At 40.8% G+C, this 19,653-nt stretch overlaps 2 protein-coding genes across 4 annotated transcripts in view; one reads left to right on the forward strand and one right to left on the reverse strand.

Annotated features, from left to right (window-relative positions):
* Window positions 1-1,673: 1,673 nt before the first annotated feature.
* Rbm12b (RNA binding motif protein 12B) lies at window positions 1,674-9,011 on the reverse strand. 2 transcript variants are annotated; one of them, XM_075966945.1, is made up of 3 exons: window positions 8,895-9,011; window positions 6,087-6,136; window positions 1,674-5,565 (listed from the first exon to the last, which is right to left on the reverse strand). In XM_075966945.1, the coding sequence occupies exon 3, from the start codon at window positions 5,535-5,537 to the stop codon at window positions 3,063-3,065; it is 2,475 nt and encodes an 824-aa protein (XP_075823060.1). In that variant the 5' UTR covers window positions 5,538-5,565; window positions 6,087-6,136; window positions 8,895-9,011; the 3' UTR covers window positions 1,674-3,062. The 2 variants fall into 2 exon arrangements, with proteins under 2 accessions (XP_075823060.1, XP_075823059.1); XM_075966944.1 differs by having other exon boundaries at window positions 6,087-8,705; window positions 8,895-8,986.
* Window positions 9,012-18,922: 9,911 nt separating this feature from the next.
* Window positions 18,923-19,653, forward strand: part of Tmem67 (transmembrane protein 67) — a 40,666-nt gene continuing 39,935 nt past the window's right edge. For both annotated transcript variants that reach the window (XM_075966949.1, XM_075966950.1), the window contains exon 1: window positions 18,923-19,183. In XM_075966949.1, the coding sequence (XP_075823064.1) occupies window positions 18,949-19,183 (235 nt within the window). In that variant the 5' untranslated portion in view covers window positions 18,923-18,948. The remainder of the gene's footprint in view (window positions 19,184-19,653) is intronic.

Genomic DNA, 19,653 nt, shown 5'->3' on the forward strand with positions numbered 1-19,653 from the left:
GTACAAGTCCCTGACACTTGGAAGGCAAGCGATGTGCTAGAATCTTGCCTCCCTCATCACAGCGTGCTGCAAACCTCTGAGCGCGCTCTGCCTAGGCCACCGTAGTCAGGAAACATGCAGACACTTTATTCCTAAATCCAGATTTTCCTTACATCTGACATTTCTTTTTCTTTAGGTAAACAATTATGATTTTATGAATCTCAAAGCAATTATTCAAAACAGAAAAATTTAAAGTGTTTCTTCCTGAGAATACTTATAAGATTGCTTTGGTACTTTTTCTCAGAGTACTTTTAAAGCTCTAGATTGTTAGTTGGTTTTTATATTCTTAGTTAGTATTCAGATCTGATGTTAGAGCGGAGAGGGGAAACAGCTATGGTATTCCTGTGCTGCTCAGTAGATAGGGACTTCTCTCAGGCAGCACCTGCCCCATCTGCCAAGTCAGCGCCTAACACAGAAACAGCTGTGCTTTGACAGCTGTGCTTTCAGAAACTGCCCCCACACATGTGGGGCGCAAGCCTGTTAGCCAGCTATTTAGAAGGCAGTGGCAGGAGGATCAGCTGTTCACGGTCATCCTTGGCTTCCGCTGAGTTCAGGACCAGCATGGGCTACATGAGACAAAAAAAAAAAGATGAGGAGGAGGTGGTAGTGGTGCACACCTTTAATCCCAGCACTCAGGAGGCAGAGACAGGTGAATCTCTGTGAGTTCAAGGCCAGCCTGATCTACAGAGTGAGTCCCAGAATAGTCAGGGAAACCCCATCTCAAAAACACAACAACAAAAAATTATAAACAAACATGTATATAAAAACAAAAGAAATATTAGACCAAATTTTACTTTTTGTGGGCAACGAGGCAAAATCAGCCATGTACTTAGGATCTAAGTACACTTAAGAATGTGGAAACTGGGCTGGGAGTTAGCGCTAGCCTAGCATGCATGATGAGGCCCTGACAACAAAAGCTCAACGTGTTAAATAGCCCATAATTTGGCATCTCTAGTGAAAATTAAGATTCAGTGGCAAGGCTTAGTAGTAATGATAGCCAGTGTTTTTTTGCATTCAAGTCATACTTTTTTCTGTTCAGAATGTATATAAAAATAGTAAAACATGTCTAGAGAGGAAACTTACTCCTACAAGATATGAAAAACAGTCCCAGAAGTGTTCGTTCATCTACCAAGCAGCTGGGGATGCTGTTAAGAAGCTTTATCTTAGTTGTATCTCCATGTACTCATCTGGAAAGTGTATTTACAGTCTGGCAGATCTCATCAAATAAACCAGCTATGTAATCACTGTGCTTGGCTTAGGTTTTCAAGTTTTAGGACTCAGAATGTGCTTTTTTAACATAATTTATCAATTCTATTTAATTATTAACTATTAAAAACAAAAACTTAGGCAGGCTTCTCTTAGATTTCTTTATATCACCAAATGTTAATTCAAAATACTTAAAGTATTCTACTTCTGTAGTAGCTAAATAATACACCATATTAAAAAAAGGATTTATTCACAATTACTCTGTGGGAAATGTCTGGATGAAGGAAGTAGGTAAAACTTTGTTTCATATTAAACTATAAAAATCATGAATTAGAAAAAATGAACTTTGACTTGGAAATATATATATATATATATATATATATATATTCCAAGAGAAACTAAATTCTTAAGTCATTTTTCTCTTTAATTTCGCTAACAATGTTTAAGTGTCATACTTTAAATGTAACTTTAAAAATAAATCAAAGAAAGGAAATAGAATTTACAACTGAAAATACTTTTTTATCATGATCTTACTAAAGTAGAAATACCACGTAACCGAGTGACACAGTAAGATATTTATGGACATGGTATGATCAGAAATCTCCTTATGGGGTTAAGATCGGTTCCTTAACTTCGTGTTAACTTCAGGCAACTGGCTTAACCTCTCTAAACTTCATTTCTTATTTGTGAAGAATAACATTAAAAAGATAATAGAAAGCATACATATAAAGCATTTACTGCCTAATAAATTATGTGTCCATTGTCAGCTACTTCTATTTAAGGTAAGGAAAATCTAGTTGAGTATAAGCAAAATATAAACATTGAGTATCAAAGTCAAAATTCACACCCAGACATCTTATATTTAGTGAGTCTGAACGAATACAAAATTTTGAATCTAAAAAGGAAACCTAATGAGTCACCAGTAGATTGCCTGGAAAAACTAGATTCATTTGCCATATCTTGCCAGCCTGAGAGTTCCCCTCTAGCCCTAAACAAATTATTTTACTGACTTCTGAACATTTTGTGTTAATCTTAGCAGTTTAGTTAGGATAAGCCCTAGGCCTCCAGTGCTTAAGATAAAATAATATTGGAGAAACTATAGACCTGTGTGTATTATAGATTATTTGGTCCCGTTTACCATATAATTTTAAGACAACTGTTGAAAATTTTTTATAATACCCAGACACAATTCTGTCTTTGCTTTTGTTATACAAATACAAGTTAATAAGTATTTCAGTTGCAATTTTATTTTTATAAAACTTTTCAAAGTTATGAACACAAATTTTGAGAATTTCCTAAGCCTTTCATATAAGTAAATTTCAAGTTCACAGTATGTTCATTTTCTGAACTATTTAGAGTTAAGAGGAGACTTTAACACAATATCTCACACAAAAGGGAGTTCTGCAGCTGGTAGCAATGAAAGTGCCAACCTGAACAACCAGTCATCCGTCATTTCCTTAGACAGTCTGAGTAAAAAATGGTGAAAACAAAATTAAAGATAAATTTACCTTCCCCAAACATAACCCCACATTTCACAAGACTGGGGTTTATCCATAACATCAATGAAACTAATGAATTCAGGAAATTTGTTTTCTCTGCCCTAGCAAAGAAAAAGAGAGCATATGTAATTTTAAATTATGGAGAAGAATGTCCATTTGTAAGCAAAGGAAAACCAGATTTACATAACACATTTTCTCTAGTCACAGGTTAAAACTAAAATAGTTAATTATATAATTAAAAATAAACTTTTTAAAAGGCTGTATTTTTACTGTATCAATACTGTGGAAGAAAACTACGGAACTGAGATGAGAGACTCTCTATAGCAAAATGAGCTTAGCTTTGCGGGGACCAACTGGTCTACCATTCAGTTCTTTAACAGCAGCTACAGCTTCATTATAATTAATCAGAGCAACAATGGCTTCTCCTATAGGTAACCCTTGCTCGTTATACTGTATTGAAACTGAATCAGGTATGACTTTATAACCATGGAAAAAGTCTAAAATTTCATTAGCATTAGCTTTAAATGGAAGATTCGTGATCTTAACAGGAGTTATTCTACCTGAACCACAATTTAATTTTAGATCAGGCATAAATCTTCCCTCAGGAAAACATTCCATATTATGCTTTCCAAAATCAAACTTGCCACCGTCTAGGTGACCAAAGTTCATAAAAGGACGATGACCCCTGAAATCAGGTGAGGTCCAAAAATCCTCACCAGGAGGTCTAAAACTATCAGGAAATCTAGGGTCCTCCTCTGGTACATCCCTGAGGTCTTCCCCAGAGAGCTGCCTGAAGTCCTCATCAGAGGGACATCTCAAATCTTCTTCTTGGGAGGTCCTGAAGTCCTCATCAGAAGGGTGCCTAAAGCCTTCGTCTGCCATATGCCTGAAATACTCCTCTCGGGAAAGCCTGAAATGTTCTTGGGGTGGCCGTCGGAAGTGCTCCTGGGATGGCCTCCTGAAGTGCTCCTGAGGTGGCCGTCTGAAGTCCTCCTCTGGCAGCTGCCTAAAGTCTTTTTCATAAGAGTGCCTGAAATCATCTTCCGACGACCATCTCCAGTCCTCCAGAGGCCGTCTCCAGTCTTCCTCCCTAGAGCGCCTCATGTGTTCCTCCCGGGAGTGTCTATAGTCTTCTGGGGAGTGCCGGAAGTCCTCAGGAGAGTGCCGGAAGTCTTCTGGAGGGTGCCTGTCAGATTGCTGGAAATACCTGTGGGGATGCCTTAAGTCTTCCAGCTGATAATCAACCCTTTCGGACCAGCCAAGTGAGCATACTGGTGAGTCGTTTAGGGCAAACAGATGGGAACGGTCATCTCTGTTGTGTGACTGGGAACGGGCTTGTGTTTTCTCACCGCACATAAAGGAAAAATTGACACCAAACTCCTGCATCTGTACCTCAGATATAAGTCTTAACAGCACCTCTGTCCCTAAGAATTTTCTTCGGTTTAAACGTTCAGCTTTCATGGCCAGTTCTTCTGATTTAAATCTCACCAGTGCTTCCCCCAAACCAGCTCCCTTGTCATCATAAAGCAAATATATATCATCCTCAACAAGGGGGAAGTCTGCAAAGAACTTCTGCACCTCGCCCTTCGTGACATCAAATGGAAAATTTCTTATATATATGTACAGTTTCTGACCAGAGTAGCCGTCTTCAAAGTCTTTCTGTGACCCTGGTCTCTTCTTTTCATAGCATTCAATGAATTTCATCATTTGCTTCCTAGAAATTGGGTCAATAAAAACTGGACGATATTGTAACACAGTCTTATGCAGACTCAAGGCAGTATTATAGTCTTTCAGGTTCTTAAACATCACAAAGGCAAACCGTGTTCTTCGTTCATCTTTATATAAAAATTTAATCTGCTCATTAGTCAGGTCAGTGTCTTTAAAGAAATTCCTTAGATCTCTCTTGTCAATACTTAAGGACAGATTTTTTAAGTGAAGATAAAATCCAAGAGGAGAGCGAGAACGTGTTCTTCTAGGAGATTTTGAATGAGATCGCTTTCGGCAATGTCTGTCGTTCATACCTCTTGAAGGAGAATGTTCTTCAGATCGCAGACAAGGAATGTCACCACCCTTAGTCGCACTGCCACCAAATTCAATCCACTGTTGTTCCGAGCCCTGCATTACTTCTATAAATCTTGAACCCATGAAACTCCTATGGCATTTAAGACCTTCTGAGGCATCAATACATGAAGCAAACTTCACTACAGCATCACCATTATTTCGGCCATCATGATGTTTTAAGAAAATTACTCCATCCACACACAAACCAGAGAAAAAGACACGGACATCATCTTCATTTACTAAGTAAGGCAAACCTCGTAGAAACAAGTACGGGTTCTCAGCCTTCAATGGCCTGGTCTTTCTTGGCCTTACATCAAGTCCTGCACCGTTAGAGTGAAACCCAGCATCTTGGTTAACTGAAGAGCCATATCCAGAATGACTCTCCTCTTTCTTCACAGCATCAATAAAATGACACAGGTTGCTGACCCCTGATGCCCCCGACCCCAGTCGCCCTCGTCCTCCACGAACACTTCTCTTCATTTCTATGGTCTTCTGCATCTCTGCCTTGCTACTGAGAAAAAGCTCTACAGGTGAATCCTTGATAAACCCTCCTGAACGGCTTATGGCACGTCTCGCATCTTCATCTGTTGCAAAAATAATAAAAGCCTCCCCAACTTTCCCTCCAATTATATGCACTCCTCCATCAGGAATAGCCAATCCCTTGAAGAAGTGACGGATATCCACAGGCCCCGCAATAAAGGGGAGCCCCAGTAAACGGATGACTACAGCCATGCTGGGCTCAAACCACAGCAATAATGACCTGCAGACAGAAAGGTACACATAATAGCAAGACTTACTTTTGCAGCACCTTAGCGCAAACTAGCTTAATAATTACCTGGTTCCTGCTTCCTTCAGCATTAGTAAGTGGAAGCAAGATACTAGTTTGCAAAAAACTGATCTTATCTAATTCTTAAAGAAAACAAATACGCTTTCTCCTGTCTAGACATACAGATAAACCAACTGCCTTAAAGTAACACTTCACGTCACCTATCCTATTCAATAGGAACATCAAAAGTACCAACTTTTCCCTTGTAAGTCTGCCAAATGCTGTTTTCCAACAAAATCAAACTACTTTCAGACTCTTTAGAAACATGCCTCCTCCTGGCCCGTAAGTAACCATAATAAAGTTTACATATTCAGAAAAGCCAGCTATGGTCAATGTTCATTTCTGCTCAGGATACTCAGCAGCCATGGAAAGAGAAGCAAGGTACAAAGACACACTGATCTATCTGATGCTGTCACGGTTCTTTCTGTGCAAAGCCGTAAGCTCTGAAGTCTTACCTTTTCCTTTTATTTCTTGGAGACCTGTTAATTCTGTAAAAGCAACTTAACTGTGGAAAGAAAATGAAATATAATTAATCTTTGAACTCTGTAATTGATCTCAATGCCTGATATCCATTTCAGAATTACCTAGTAGAGCGAAACACTATAAAGCATGAAAATTGTGGGCATTACAAAATGATTTGTCCAAAAAGGGAACTTGATTATACTTCTTCAAAAAAGAAGTATAAAACCAGAGCAGACAGCTGGGAAGTATTAAAAACTAAAAATGTATGCTGAAAATTATACTACATGATTGGAATTTGCATGAAAATGTATGAATAGATATTTTGAGTGTAGTAGTGGTTACATGAGTGTATAAAATATAACAAAACTCACTGAATTCCATCATTAAGTAAACTCTGGGTTTATCACATGCTGATATAGAAGTTGTAGAAAAAAATCTGTTTTATAAGTAAAACATCGACTTGAAAATCATTTATTTTTAAAGACCTTCCATCATTTTACCTAATGATGACCCAAGCATGTAGTTCAGACTTATGTCCAACTCCCTCGCCATTCTCCACCCTTCCAAGACACACTACTAAGTCAGACAAAGCAACAATTCAAAATGATGTACTGGATAAAAAAATATCAAAGCTCAAAAACTGGCAATTATGCAAGAAAGCCAAGTCAATGGCTACCATTTGGATACAAATGCCACATATCACAAATACAGAAACAAGCGTTATTACAATGTAATTAAGGCATCCCTAAATGTAAGAAGAATCAATGTCACTCCTCCAATATGCTTACAACAGTAGACTGTTAAAACTCATCTCAAGCACAGACACGAAGAAAACAAAAAACAAAAACTATATCAACTTTGAAATTTTATTATGCCAATAACCACTTCAAAAAACTACCCTACATGCTTACATTACAGAAACCTTAATAATAATATAGAAAAGTAAACAAGAATAAAGACCAATTTGGAATCTTGGGATTGCCAACATTCATTACTGAAAAAAAATTCAACTTATTATTATTTAAGGATACTAGTGTGTAGCTCTTTTATAGACACCCAATTTTTTCCAAATAACTTTTCAAATGTGCCACATTAATCATAATTAACATTAATGTGCAAATAAAGTTTTGTTCCCTTAAACTTAAGTACCACTGTACATAAATATATTCCTTCAAGTTTGAAAGATTGTCTTTAAAGGGGGAGCTGGCTTATAGATTAAACTTCTTAAACTAGAAGTTAATAAAAATAATGGCACACACTACATTTTAAAATTGAGATTTACTATTAAAATCTTTGCAGTACAAACAAAAGTGTAAGCCTGATTTCAACAAATTAATATTTACACCCAACATTTCAACAAAAACTATAAAAACGCTCCTTGAAACACCTGTCCACATTCAAATTCCAAGAGGCCTATGTCAACTGACTTGGCTACGTTTTAAGTCTTTAAATATTTTGGGGAGCAAATGGTAAGCACCACTTTCTCTGTCCTTAAACTTTTTAAATTCAAGAGGGATGGAATCCTAGGACATAAATTCAACTACAAGTACATGAATTCGAAGACATTTCAAGGCAATAAGTACCCGCCAAATTCAAAATGCCTCTCACAACACATCCTAGCTTAAAACCACCTTACCTAAGTGTCTTAACTAAAGGCAGCTTCACAGGCACGAGGCCATTGCATTCCAATCCAAGAGACCTAGTTTGTGCTAATGTGCCAAGTAAAAGTTAATGTTTAGACTTCTTTGCCCTTGCCACAGCAGGTCAATGTCATTATCTGTCCACGGACAGTAACATCGAGACTATCTCTAGGAGACTCAAAGTACTTCTCACAATACACTATTTCCTCAGGATCTCCACAGTCTACTGGCACAACAGACTGCACCAAAGTCGAAACACAAATTATCCTGTTCTGGTTTCGAATGCCACTGCGCAAAAATCAAAACACACACTAACCCCGGTTCAGATATGAATGCCAAAGTGATTTAGTGACTGTGTTGATGTCAGGAAGCCAATCCCTAAAAATTCATTTAATGATAAACACATTTTAAACAAGCTGGCTAATTTAACCACGTCATCCTTCCGTTTAAATCACCGTCTTAATTAAATGACCGCAAGTGTGTATCTTTTAATTAAGAGTCGGAGAAAAACGGGACACTGAACTTAAGAGCCCTAATTTCTAATCCACTTGATTTTAACTATCAAATAAAGGCATTTTCCAGACATGATAATGGAGGCAGTTTTCTATATGCCTCCAACTATGTCTTAGTGCCCAGATATGAAGAACGTTAAAATTGTAAACTTGAATTTTCCTGCAGACCATCTACCCCAGTCCACAAATAGTCTCTGATATAATCTGCCTTTTATAATGCAGGTGTCTAAAATTTAAAAAAAAAAATGCATGACCACATTGAGTCACAGTCCCGGGTCAGGAACTGTTAAGTCGAATCCACAGAGCACCGACTTCTCACGCCATCCATCATCAATGGGGAATCCTCCGAAGGCATCGATTCCACAGCCCGACGCCTTTGTCCACACTCCCGAAGATCAGAGTTTCCTTCTTTTACCGCCAGGCCAACTTGCTAGGTCGGATCCGAGGCTGTCGCCAGAGTCTGCGCCCGAATTGGCTGTTAGATTAACCGGGACCCCTGTCCCGAACGCAAACGCTCCACCCCAGCTCGCCCAAGGGGACCGGCTCCCAACCTCACTGCACCGCTCTGCGCCCCTCCAGCCCGGGGACACCGGCCTGCCGAGCTCTCCCGCGCCGCTACCCACGCGGACGCGGCCGAGAAAAGCAATACCTAGGCGAGGCTCCGAGATCTTCGCCGTCGGGACCCCGCTCGGGGAGGCGGACGGAGGGCGTCGGAGTCAGCGAGCGCGCGGGGCTCTAACCGCACAGGCCGTGCTCGCCCCGGCCCCGCCTGCCCGGCCTTCGACTCGCACCCTCCCCGCCCGGCGCCCCGGGACCAGTCTGAGCGCCCGCCACACGCCCAGCCGGCCGAGCCCCCCGGCGGCCCCCAGGAAGATGGCGCCCACGCTGCCCTCCCGTCGGGACAAACCGACGGACAGTTTGTCTGCCCATGCGCTCTCCGGGCAGCACCCACAACCCAGGCTCCGGGTGGCGCATGCGCACACGGCCCGCGCCGCTTGCAGTAGTAACCTGGGTGTGTGGGGCTTCTCTGCTCATGCCCTGCGCCTGGCCAATCTGGGGACCCGGAGCTGCGCCCGCCAAATTCCCATCTGAGGAGACGACTGCAGAAATACACGAACAGGTTTCTTCTGTCTGTCTGTCTGTCTGTCTTTCTTTTTTTTCTTTTCAAGTTAAGGGAAAAGATGCGAAGGAGGGAAGCCGGAGATTTCTTCCTTCATGGCTGTGGTTTCTGTTAGACCTGAGGAAAAAAACAGTTCTGCGAAGGTCTGATTAAAGCAAGCTGTATTTAGAACTGGCCTGCTAGCCGCCTCTCCTAGAGCTTTCAGAGAGCCGCCCCGCACTGGCTTCTGAGGTCCCTTTTATGGGGAAGGGATAGTCTTGATAGAAAACAGTTGTGGAGATTGTTATCCTTGTCACCTGGGTACCAAGCTGATCTCTGCCCTCTCTGCATTCTCTCTCCCTCTCCCCCCAACCTTCTTAAGAGGTAACTAGGGCCTCTCTCCCTTCTTCTCTTACCCCCTTCTTTCTTCTTCCTCCCCTCTCTCTTTCCTCTTTCTCTGTCACCCCTGGTCTCTCTCCCCTTCTCCCACCCCCTCCATAATCCCTTACTCTTATATCATTTCCAATACCCACTAAATAAACTCTATACCCAAACTCTCACCTCGCGGCTTATCTGTCTCCCACCCTCAGGGGTCCTGCCAGTGTAGCTCCGCGGAAAATGTTTCAGAGATAATCGACCCTCAGCACCTGGACGGAAGAGTGGAGGCTCAAGGCTGACTGTGGGGTAGATAAGTGCAAGATTCCATCAAGTGGAAGGGAAGTCATCAAGATACCTGGGAAGACACATTTTCCCTAGGCAAAAGGCCAACCGTATATCACAGGTTCAGAAGCTTACCAAGGCAAGGGGGTGGGCATACATCATGGGGTCACGAATTCAGCACAGGTTGAAAAACATGGTTTGCAGAATTCATTAGGCTTTGGAAACAGAATCTCATTCTTGTGAGGTATGGAAACTTAATAACAATGGATAATGTGGCTCCTGTTTTGGTTCCACATTTCCACGGGTGGAGGCTCTTCCAAAAGGCTCCTCGACACTCGGGAAAGCCACGGCAATGTTCATCTTACTGCTGTAGAGTGTGCATAAGTACAAGGTCAATAGCTAAGGGCTTAATAAATAATGCTTAATCTAACATCAGTAATGTTGGTAAGTACCTTTATCAACTTGCTTTCTTCTGGAGATTTTAAAACAAAGTAGATAGATCACTCCTGAAGGTTGAGAAATGAAAAATATAATCACAAGCATGTTCTGTGATGCCTGCTTTGTATTTGGTTTTCCGGAATTACTTGAAAATAACCGTAAGATGTAGTTAGGAGTGGTTTCAAAGCCCACTAAGAAAACGGAAACACTCTTAAATCTTAGAAGAAAATGAGTTTAATTTAGGTCACTGTAAAATAATGTCCAAAATAATGTGTAGTAAGAAATGAGAGGCACTCTAAGAAGTGAATAAGAGATGCTTCTGGGCCATCTTCTGTTTGTTATCCCAAAATAGGAATAATACTAGAACCTGATTCTTAGGTTTGAGAGGAAAGATGATGACGTAAAACAGTATTAAAAGTGCTTTGACTTCTTTGAGATGTCAAGTTGATCCAAACAGAAGCAGAGAAGGTCATGAGAAGCATGATTCTTGGATTAAGTATCAAATAGTTTAATCCTGGCTTTGGCCCTGCCAAAATTGTGGGTTCAGGACCCTGCTCTCAAAAGCTTACTAACATTTTTTTGAGGTTTTTTGTTTTTGTTGTTGTTGTTCCAGGCCTTATATTATCTCATTTTTATAGGGAGCCTCAGAAGTGGGTCTGCTCCATCTTGACTGAAGTTCAGAGAGTTTAAGCCAACTCTTGCTCATTCTAGGTTGGTGACAGGAGATAAGACTTAAGGAATGTCTACAGACAAGACATCCTGACCTAGGGTGTAAATACTTGGTGTTTGGGGCATTAAGATAGCTTGCAGAAGTGGATCCATTTCACCCTCACCAAAGGTCAGAGAATTCAAGCCTATTCCTGCTCCTTCAAGGAGATGACAGGAGGTTTAACCCAGGGAGTGGCTGCCTACAGGATGCTTGGTCTAAGGTGTGGTCACTGCATGTCCTGCCTAAACAACAGAATACTTAACTCAGGATATAGTGGCTTGATATTTCAGGTATTGAAGAGGTCATTTCTCTGTTTGTTTTTTGTGTTATGTTAAAGCAATCTTTTGCCTTCTCTTTAGATTAGAATATAAGCATATGGAAAATAACACAGGCCAATCATTAATCACTAGATTGCCCTCCTGGTTCTACTCTGCATCTCCGTTCCTTTTCTTTCAAAGCTCTGTTCCTCATATCTAATATTTCTAATCCACACACCCCTACCCTGCAACGTGTGAACCCCATCAAGACTGGACCCCGACAGATGTCACCCCAGTGTGAGACTCCGACATTTAATTTCAGAATTTTGTTCGAATGTAACTACTATAATTTTCTTATTTTATAAATGGAAATGGAACATAGGTAATTACACAGCTCCACAAGGTAAACTGTCTTAGGGTTTTATTGCTGTGAATTAATAAATTGCCATGACCACGGCAACTCTTATAAAGGAAAATGTTTAATTGGAGCTGGTTTGCAGTTCAGAGATTTTCTATCAGATGACAGGAAGCATGGTGGCTTGCAGGCAGACAAGGTGCTGGAGGAGCTGAGAGTTCTGCATCCTTATCTGCCAGAAGTGAGCTGTTACACTGGTTGTGGCTTGAGACCTCAAAGCCCACCCCCCAGTGACCTCTTCCTCCAACATGCCTATGGGGCACATTTCCATTCTCTCTCAAACCACCACAATAATATAGATGATAAAAGATAAATCCAGGAGTTGAGCCCTAGAGATCTACTTCAGAGAGCACTATAGAGAGGGTTCTGAACTCTGAAGGCATGTTCCTTTAGAACAAGCATGGACAATTGGTGGTCCAGGTGGCGATGCTCAGTAAAAAGAAGAAACACAGGCAAAACGAAGCTGAGATCAGCTCTACCCTTTCTGTGTTTTCTGCATGAAGTCAGTGTTTGAAGATAATGTATCTGTTTAAAATATATCTTTGTGGGGCTGGAGAAATGGCTCAGAGGATAAGAGCACTGGCTGCTCTTCCAGAGGTTCTGAGTTCAATTCCCAGCAACCACATGGTGGCTCACAACCATCTGTAATGAGATCTGGCGCCCTCCTCTGGCGTGTGGGCATACATCGAGGCAGAATGTTGTATACATAATAAATAAATAAATCATTTAAAAAAAAAATATATATATATATATATATATATCTTTGTATGACCTTGAAAACATTCTTAATGTGACTACAAGTTTAATTATATTAGGTGATTAACTACTAACTTGCATTTCCTTATTATTCAAAACAGTTGGTAAGAATAATTTTCAAGGACTAGAAATTTGCATTACATTTTTAAATACGTACAATACCTTGAGCAAGAGTAGAAATATAGTACAGTTTGTTCTAACTAAATTAATCTCAAATTTGTATCAATATACAAAATTTGTATACAATATATAAAAATCCAATCCAATGTAAAACATTTAAAACTAGTAGTTGCTTTTTAAAGGTAGATTCAATAATCTACCCTTTTATTCTATCATATCTATATCCCCCTTTTTTTCTTTTCAAAACAAGAAACTTGAATCTAATTTCCTTTGTTTAGCTTTTTTCATGACCATTATCAATAACAACTTATAACAAATCCTGTAGTGGAATTTCAATTGTATTTTGATAAATAAAGTTTGCCTGAAGATCTGAGGGTAAAACAGTCCTACTGGTTAGCCCTACAGACCAGGTTATAGTAACACACACCTTTCATCCCAGTAGCCACACTAGATGACATAGAAATCGGGTGGTACATGCCTTTAATCCCAGCCCTAGAGAGGATTATAAAATGGGAGGAAACAGCTCTCAACAGTCTCATTCTGAGATTCCTGGAGGCAGGATTGCCATTTCAGACTGAGGTCAAAGTAAGAGCTAGTGGCTGGCTGTTTTGCTTTTCAGATCTTCAGGTTGAACACCAATTTGTCTCTCTCTCTGAGCTTTTATAAATCGTGCTTCACAATCCCCATAAACACTGACAGATATCCATAACTCACTGAATGACCAAAAACCACCCACCCCACCTCTTGGAAATGTGGGCATTGTATTCTTAAATTTACTTCCTGCTGTCTGGGAGCGACAATATCTTTAGGGAATCCTGAAAAGAAAACTTTGGGTTAATTATTAAATCCTGGGAGGGGTAGCTGTATCATTTGTTGTCCAGGCTTTCTGTAATGGGAAAGTGTTCTCCTTACTCCACATCCTCTCCAGCATAAGCGACCATCAGTGTTTTTTATCTTAGCTGTTCTGACTGGTATAAGGTGCATTTCCTTGATGGCTAAGGATGTTGAACAGTTCCTTGAGATTCCTCTGTTGAGAATTCTCTATTTAGATCTACCCCATTTTTAATTGTAGTATTTGATATTTTGATATCTGGTTTCTTGAGTTCTTTGTATATTTTGGAGACCAGCCCTCTGTCCAATGTGGAGCTGATGAAGTTTTTTTTCCCATTCTGTAGATTGCCATTTTGTCTTATTACCCGTGTCCTTTGCCTTACAGAAGCTTCTCAGTTTCAGGATGTCTCATTTATTAATTATCGATCTCAGTGTCTGTGCTGCTGGGGTTATATTCAGGAAGCGCCTGTGCCAATGCAGTCAATGCTACTTTCTATTCTATGAGATTCAGTGTGTCTGAATTGTTATTGAGGTCTTTGACTTGAGTTTTGTGCACAGGGATAAATATGGCTCTATTTGCATATGCCCAAAGAATGAAGACCCATACAAGAGAGACATTTGCTCATCTATGTTCATAGTCGTATTATTCATAATTGCCAGGACCTGGAAACACCCTCAATGCCCCTCAACCAAAGGATGATTAAAGAAAATGTGGTACATTTACACAAGGAGTACTCAGCAGTAGAAAACAATGACATCTTGGAATTTACAGGCAAATGGATGGAACTAGAAAAAAATCAACCTGAGTGAGGTAACCCAGACACAGACAAACATGGTATGTACTCACCCATAAGTGGATATTAGTTATAAAGCAAAAGATAACAAACCTACAATCCACAACCCCAGAGAAGACAGGAAACAAGGAAAACCTAAAGAGAGTCATTCATGGATCCCCCTGGGAAGGGGAAGTAGACAAGATCTCTTTAGTAATGTAGCAGTCTGGAGGGACAGGGAGGTGGTAAGGAAGTGGTGAGGGAGAAGGGGAGCAGGGAGGAGAACATGAGAGATCAGAAAGATTGAGTTGGGTGAAGGACAGAGAGGGAGAGCAAGGTAAGTGATACCTTAAAAGAGGGAGCCATTATGGGGTTAGCAAGAAACCAGGCACAATGGAAATTCCCAGGAACCCACAAGGATGACCCCAGCTAAAAATCTAGTGGAGAGTGTACCTAAAATGCCCTTCACCTATAATCAGGTTGATGACTACCTTAATTGTCATCATAGCACCTTCATCCAGTATCTGATGAAAGCAGATGCAGAGATCCACAGCTAATCACTGGCCCGAACTCCTGGAGTCCAGCCATAGAGAGGGAGGAGCAATATTACAAGCAAAGGAGCCAAGACTATGATGGGGAAACCCACAAAAACAGCTGACCTGAGCAAGTGGGACTGACAGCTGGGGAACCTGCATAAGACCGAACTAGGCCCTCTGAATATGGTGACAGTTGTGTGGCTTGGGCATTTTGTGGGGCCACTGGCAGTGGAACCATTTCTTATCCCTAGTGTATGAACTGTCTCTCTGGAGCCCATCCCTATGGAGAGACACCTTGCTCAGCCTAGATACAGGGGGAGGGCCTTGACCCTGCCTCAAGTGTTGGGACAGATTTTGTTGACTCCCCATGGGAGGCCTCACTCTCTCTGAGGAGTGAATGGTGGTGGGTTGGGGAGTAGATAGGGGGAGCAGATTGAAGGGAGGGAGAGGAAACTGCAGCTGGTATGTAAAACAAGATTGTTTTAAAAATAAAATTAAAAAGAGTCTATAATCAATCTTTTCTAATTTGTGCATTTTGTGGTCTAATTTTTTGAAAACCTATTTATAGCCTAAATAATTAATAGAATCTCCTCTTTGTACTTTTTCAGAAATAATTTGTAATCCCCAACAAGGTAAATTTTCTTCACTTCTTCCAACATTTTTTTATAAAGTATCTACATTTGAATCAGATAGCAAAATGTCATTCATATAATGATAAACTATAGATTCAGGAAATTGTTTATGTATCATTTCCAATGGCTGACTTACAAAATATTGGCACAGTGTGAAGCTTTTTAACATTCCCTGTGGGAGAACCTCCCATTGATATCTTCTAGCAGGCTGATAATTATTATAAATAGGCATTGTGAAGGCAAAATTTTCTGTCTTTTTCTTGCAAAGGTATATTAAAGAAACAGTCTTTTAAATCAATAACTGTAAGAGGCTATTCTTTAGACAATAGAGAAAGCAAAAAAATGCCAGACTGTAGAGAACCCATTGGCTGAATCACCTTATTAACAGCTCTTAGATCTGTTACCATTCTCCATTTTCCAGATTTTTTTAACAATAAATACAGGAGAATTCCAAGAGTTTGTTGACTCCTCATTATGGTGAGCATCTAGTTGTTGCTGTATCAGCTGTTCTAAAGCCTGCAGTTTCTCTAGTGTTAAAGGTCATTGTCTAACCCATACAGATTTGTTTGTCACCCATTTTAAAGGTAAAGCTGTTGGTGCCTTTGAAATATCAGCAGCTGTTGGCCCTGTTCTTGTACAACCTGACTGGTTGGTAACTGTTCTTTATAAAACGTTCTAAATTTTTCCCATAAACATACATTAATCTATGGTTTGTTTCTAAGACTGGGGGAATTTTAACCTGAGTAGTCTATTGCTGTAACAAATCACATCCCACAGATTCTTGCAATGTTAGCCACATATGGCTTTAATTTTCCTCTCTGTCATTCTGGCCCTATATATTTGACCCATCTTGTGTTCTGCTTTACCCGAGATAAAGTTCTGAGCCCTAAAAACTGAACATTTATATTCTGAAGAGGCCAATTTGAATGCCAAGATTCTGATGAAATTACTGCTACATATGCACCTGTGTCTAGCAAGAAAGGCACATCAGCCAACAATAATCGGGCTGCTTTGTTCTTGTTCCCTGACCTTAACAAATTCTCATTCAACTCTGTGCCTTTCTAAAACTTTAGGTTGTCTTCTTGGGTTTTCTCACCCCAAAGCTATTTAACAAAAACATCTCAGTCTGACTTGGCTATTGTCAAAGCTTTGTTTCAGCTGTTTTGCCCAAGACCCATGAACCGTATCTGATGCAAACACACTGGGGTTTGTTGATTACAAATTGGCTGGCTCAGCCTGGGACCCCACACTCTGATACAGCCTGTGGGGCAGATTGCCCCAAGGCTTCAGGGTAAGGGGCTTTTACAGGAAAACCCACAAGCAGGTGGCACAAGCCTTGATGTTTCAGGATTGGGTAAAATATACAACTTTTGAATTCGTTGGTTGGAGTATAGAGGAATTTCAAAACAGCAACTGTCAGCAAATAAGAATTTCAAAACATTGGTTAATCAGATAACTACATTTGAAGCAAGCAGATGTTGTTTGGATACCCTGGTGGGCCACTTTGACCAGGGCAGGCACAGTTTCTAGGGAATATTTATGACTTGCTGGACTACATGCACCACCACCACCCTTAATTAGGTCCTGTTTAAAATGAAGTTCTTTCTCAAAATGGAGTTTCTACTGCTCCTTCAAACTCATACTCTTTGAGGAAACACATGACCATTCAGTTTCTAGTTTCAAAGACTAGTTTCTCTATTTTAATCCCCTTTGCAGCATGTATGTTGTTAGGGGGCACAACATTTTGGTTAAATAACTCCTGAAATTAAACTTATAGAATTCAAAGTTTGTTTCTGCAAATTGCAAGCAGAGAATTTGTTTTAAATCTCTCATTCTTGTCTACATTTAATAGAGAGATGATGATTCCCAGAAAGATATAACAGATTAATATTAACTATATCAATAACATTAGTATTATAAAGAGAGCATAGTTTGGCTCCTACACCACAGTCAATATTCTCTCCAAATCCAGTCTTTTTCTGATATATTTCTCTCTAAGTTGTCATTAAGTCACATTCCCCTAGTTTCTGACACTTTCATGAACAACATCTATATCTTTCCTGGGTAATGTTGGGCATGCCTCTAAACCTTGTAAACAAAGATAATTGCGCTGCTTGCTCAGGTGGCTTAAAAAAGATCGAAAGATTATATGACCACGTGATTTTAAATGTATCCAGATAAGCTATTTCCAGGTCAATAAAATAATGACCCAAAAGCTTTTTTAAAAAGATTTTTCTCTTTGGGGAACTGCTTAGGAGAACACAACTCTTTTGTCATACATTCTAGAAACCAGATCCATGTTAGTCTTTTGAGAAAGACACAATGGTAACTTAAGAGTTATCTAGCTTCCTTAGATGCATCTCCCATAGGCATTGAGAATATAAATACCCCCCTTATAAGGGCACAACACCTCTTCTGTTTGCTTGTTTTTGTTTTTCGAGACAGGGTTTCTCTGTGGCTTTAGAGCCTGTCCTGGAACTCGCTCTGTAGACCAGGCTGGCCTCAAACTCAGAGAGATCTGCCTGCCTCTGCCTCCTGAGCGCTGGGATTAAAGGCGTGAACCTTGACCGTAAGGTCAGACACCATTTTCATTACAAAACGTTACCTTTTCTGGAAAAACACAAAGCAGGGAAAGCTTCCACTGCTTAAAAAAAAAAAAGTTTACCAGATGACTTTATTAGGGAGATCAGGATAAACAGATAAAATACACAGAAAGTACAGCAGAATAGAATTAAAATTTATCAAGAACCATTTTTGTCTTGGAACCCAAAAATGAGCTGTAAATGTAATTCCAAAATATCTTTGAACTATCAGTCCACAAGGGTGTTTACTTTGAAAGACACAAGTATGCCTAAATTTGATTTTCAAAACAACTAAGATGAGCTTTACATGAATGGTCCTCTGTGTACAAAACAGGAAAAGTACAAAACCAAGATTTAGTCGGCAAGGATTTTCTCCAGTCCTTTGTCATAGCGATATTCTCATGCCGCATAGGAAATCAATAAGGATTTTGCTCAAGATCAAGCCCATGCCCTGAAAAAAAAACCACTACCTCAGTGAGATTTTAAAAATACGTGCCATATCTCCTCTATTGTTAAAAGTATATTGCCTGAATAAATTCTTGTGTGTGTGTGTGTGTGTGTGTCTGTGTGTGTCTGTGTCTGTCATTGCCAACTTCATGAAACAATACTTACTGTGTTGTACCAGGTATTTTCTGTCGCTGTCGTATTTTTTTCCTAACAGCCTAAATTAACTGTGCCCCATAATACATTTTAAATGCAGTTTACATTGTTATTATGTTTAATTAATACATGCATTAATTAAATACATTCGAAATAGCCGCCTCCAGTTTGTGCCGGATCCCTCCTTCCGCGCGCTTGCGTGGTAACCTAGCAACCAGGCGGGGCCCGGTTGTCCAATCAGCTCAGCGGACGCGCTAGCTTCCTCGCGGAGGCTGCTGGGAGCCGGCGCCTGCGGATGGCGGGTGCCATGGTGATGCGTACCGGGCCTGCGGTGGCCATGGCGGCCAAACCTGGCTCTCCAGTCACGGCCGGTGCCGCGTTCCTTCTCTTGGTCCTCGGCGAAGTCTCGTGGGCCCAGATCTTCTCCTTCCCTTTCCGGCGGCCCGAGTCGTGCGGCCTCCATCAGTACTTCGACATCTCTGCGCTCTCCTGCGAGCCCTGTGGCGCCAACCAGAGGCGGGACGCCCTAGGTGAGGCGCTTTGGGGTGGAGGACCCTGACCTAAGTTACACACTTAGAGAGTTCCGAAAACTCACAGCCGCCACGCCTAAGGAAAGGGTTCCTGGGACTGGCCCCGGAATGAGATGGGGAACCCCGGACCCCTTCTGAACCAGGAGCTCATTTCCAGGGGTCAGTCCCTCCCAGGGAATCCTCAGGATAGTACCCGGAAAGCCGCCCAACAAGAGCAGAGTAGAAATAGTGAAGGAGTAACCGGGGGTGACGAGGAAAGCACCCTGGCAGGAAAGAAAGGGAGAAAACGCGAGTTTCTTTTGTAACCCTACTCCCAAATTCAAAAAATTGAGAGCTGGAGGCGACCTTAACTATGATCAGATTCTGTGCGCTGTGCACATAAGGAAATTGAAGCCCGGATGTGACATCCGTATGACGTACCCTGGAAGCTAAGTGTACGTCATACGGATGTCTGTTTGCCCCCAACCTGC

Source organism: Microtus pennsylvanicus, chromosome 3 (genome assembly GCF_037038515.1).
Source record: "Microtus pennsylvanicus isolate mMicPen1 chromosome 3, mMicPen1.hap1, whole genome shotgun sequence".
NCBI classification, from domain to species: domain Eukaryota; kingdom Metazoa; phylum Chordata; class Mammalia; order Rodentia; family Cricetidae; genus Microtus; species Microtus pennsylvanicus.

Bases quoted from the DNA above. Each gene is read 5' to 3' on its own strand.
- Rbm12b (XM_075966945.1), bottom strand. From the start codon at position 5,537: ATGGCTGTAGTCATCCGTTTACTGGGGCTCCCCTTTATTGCGGGGCCT.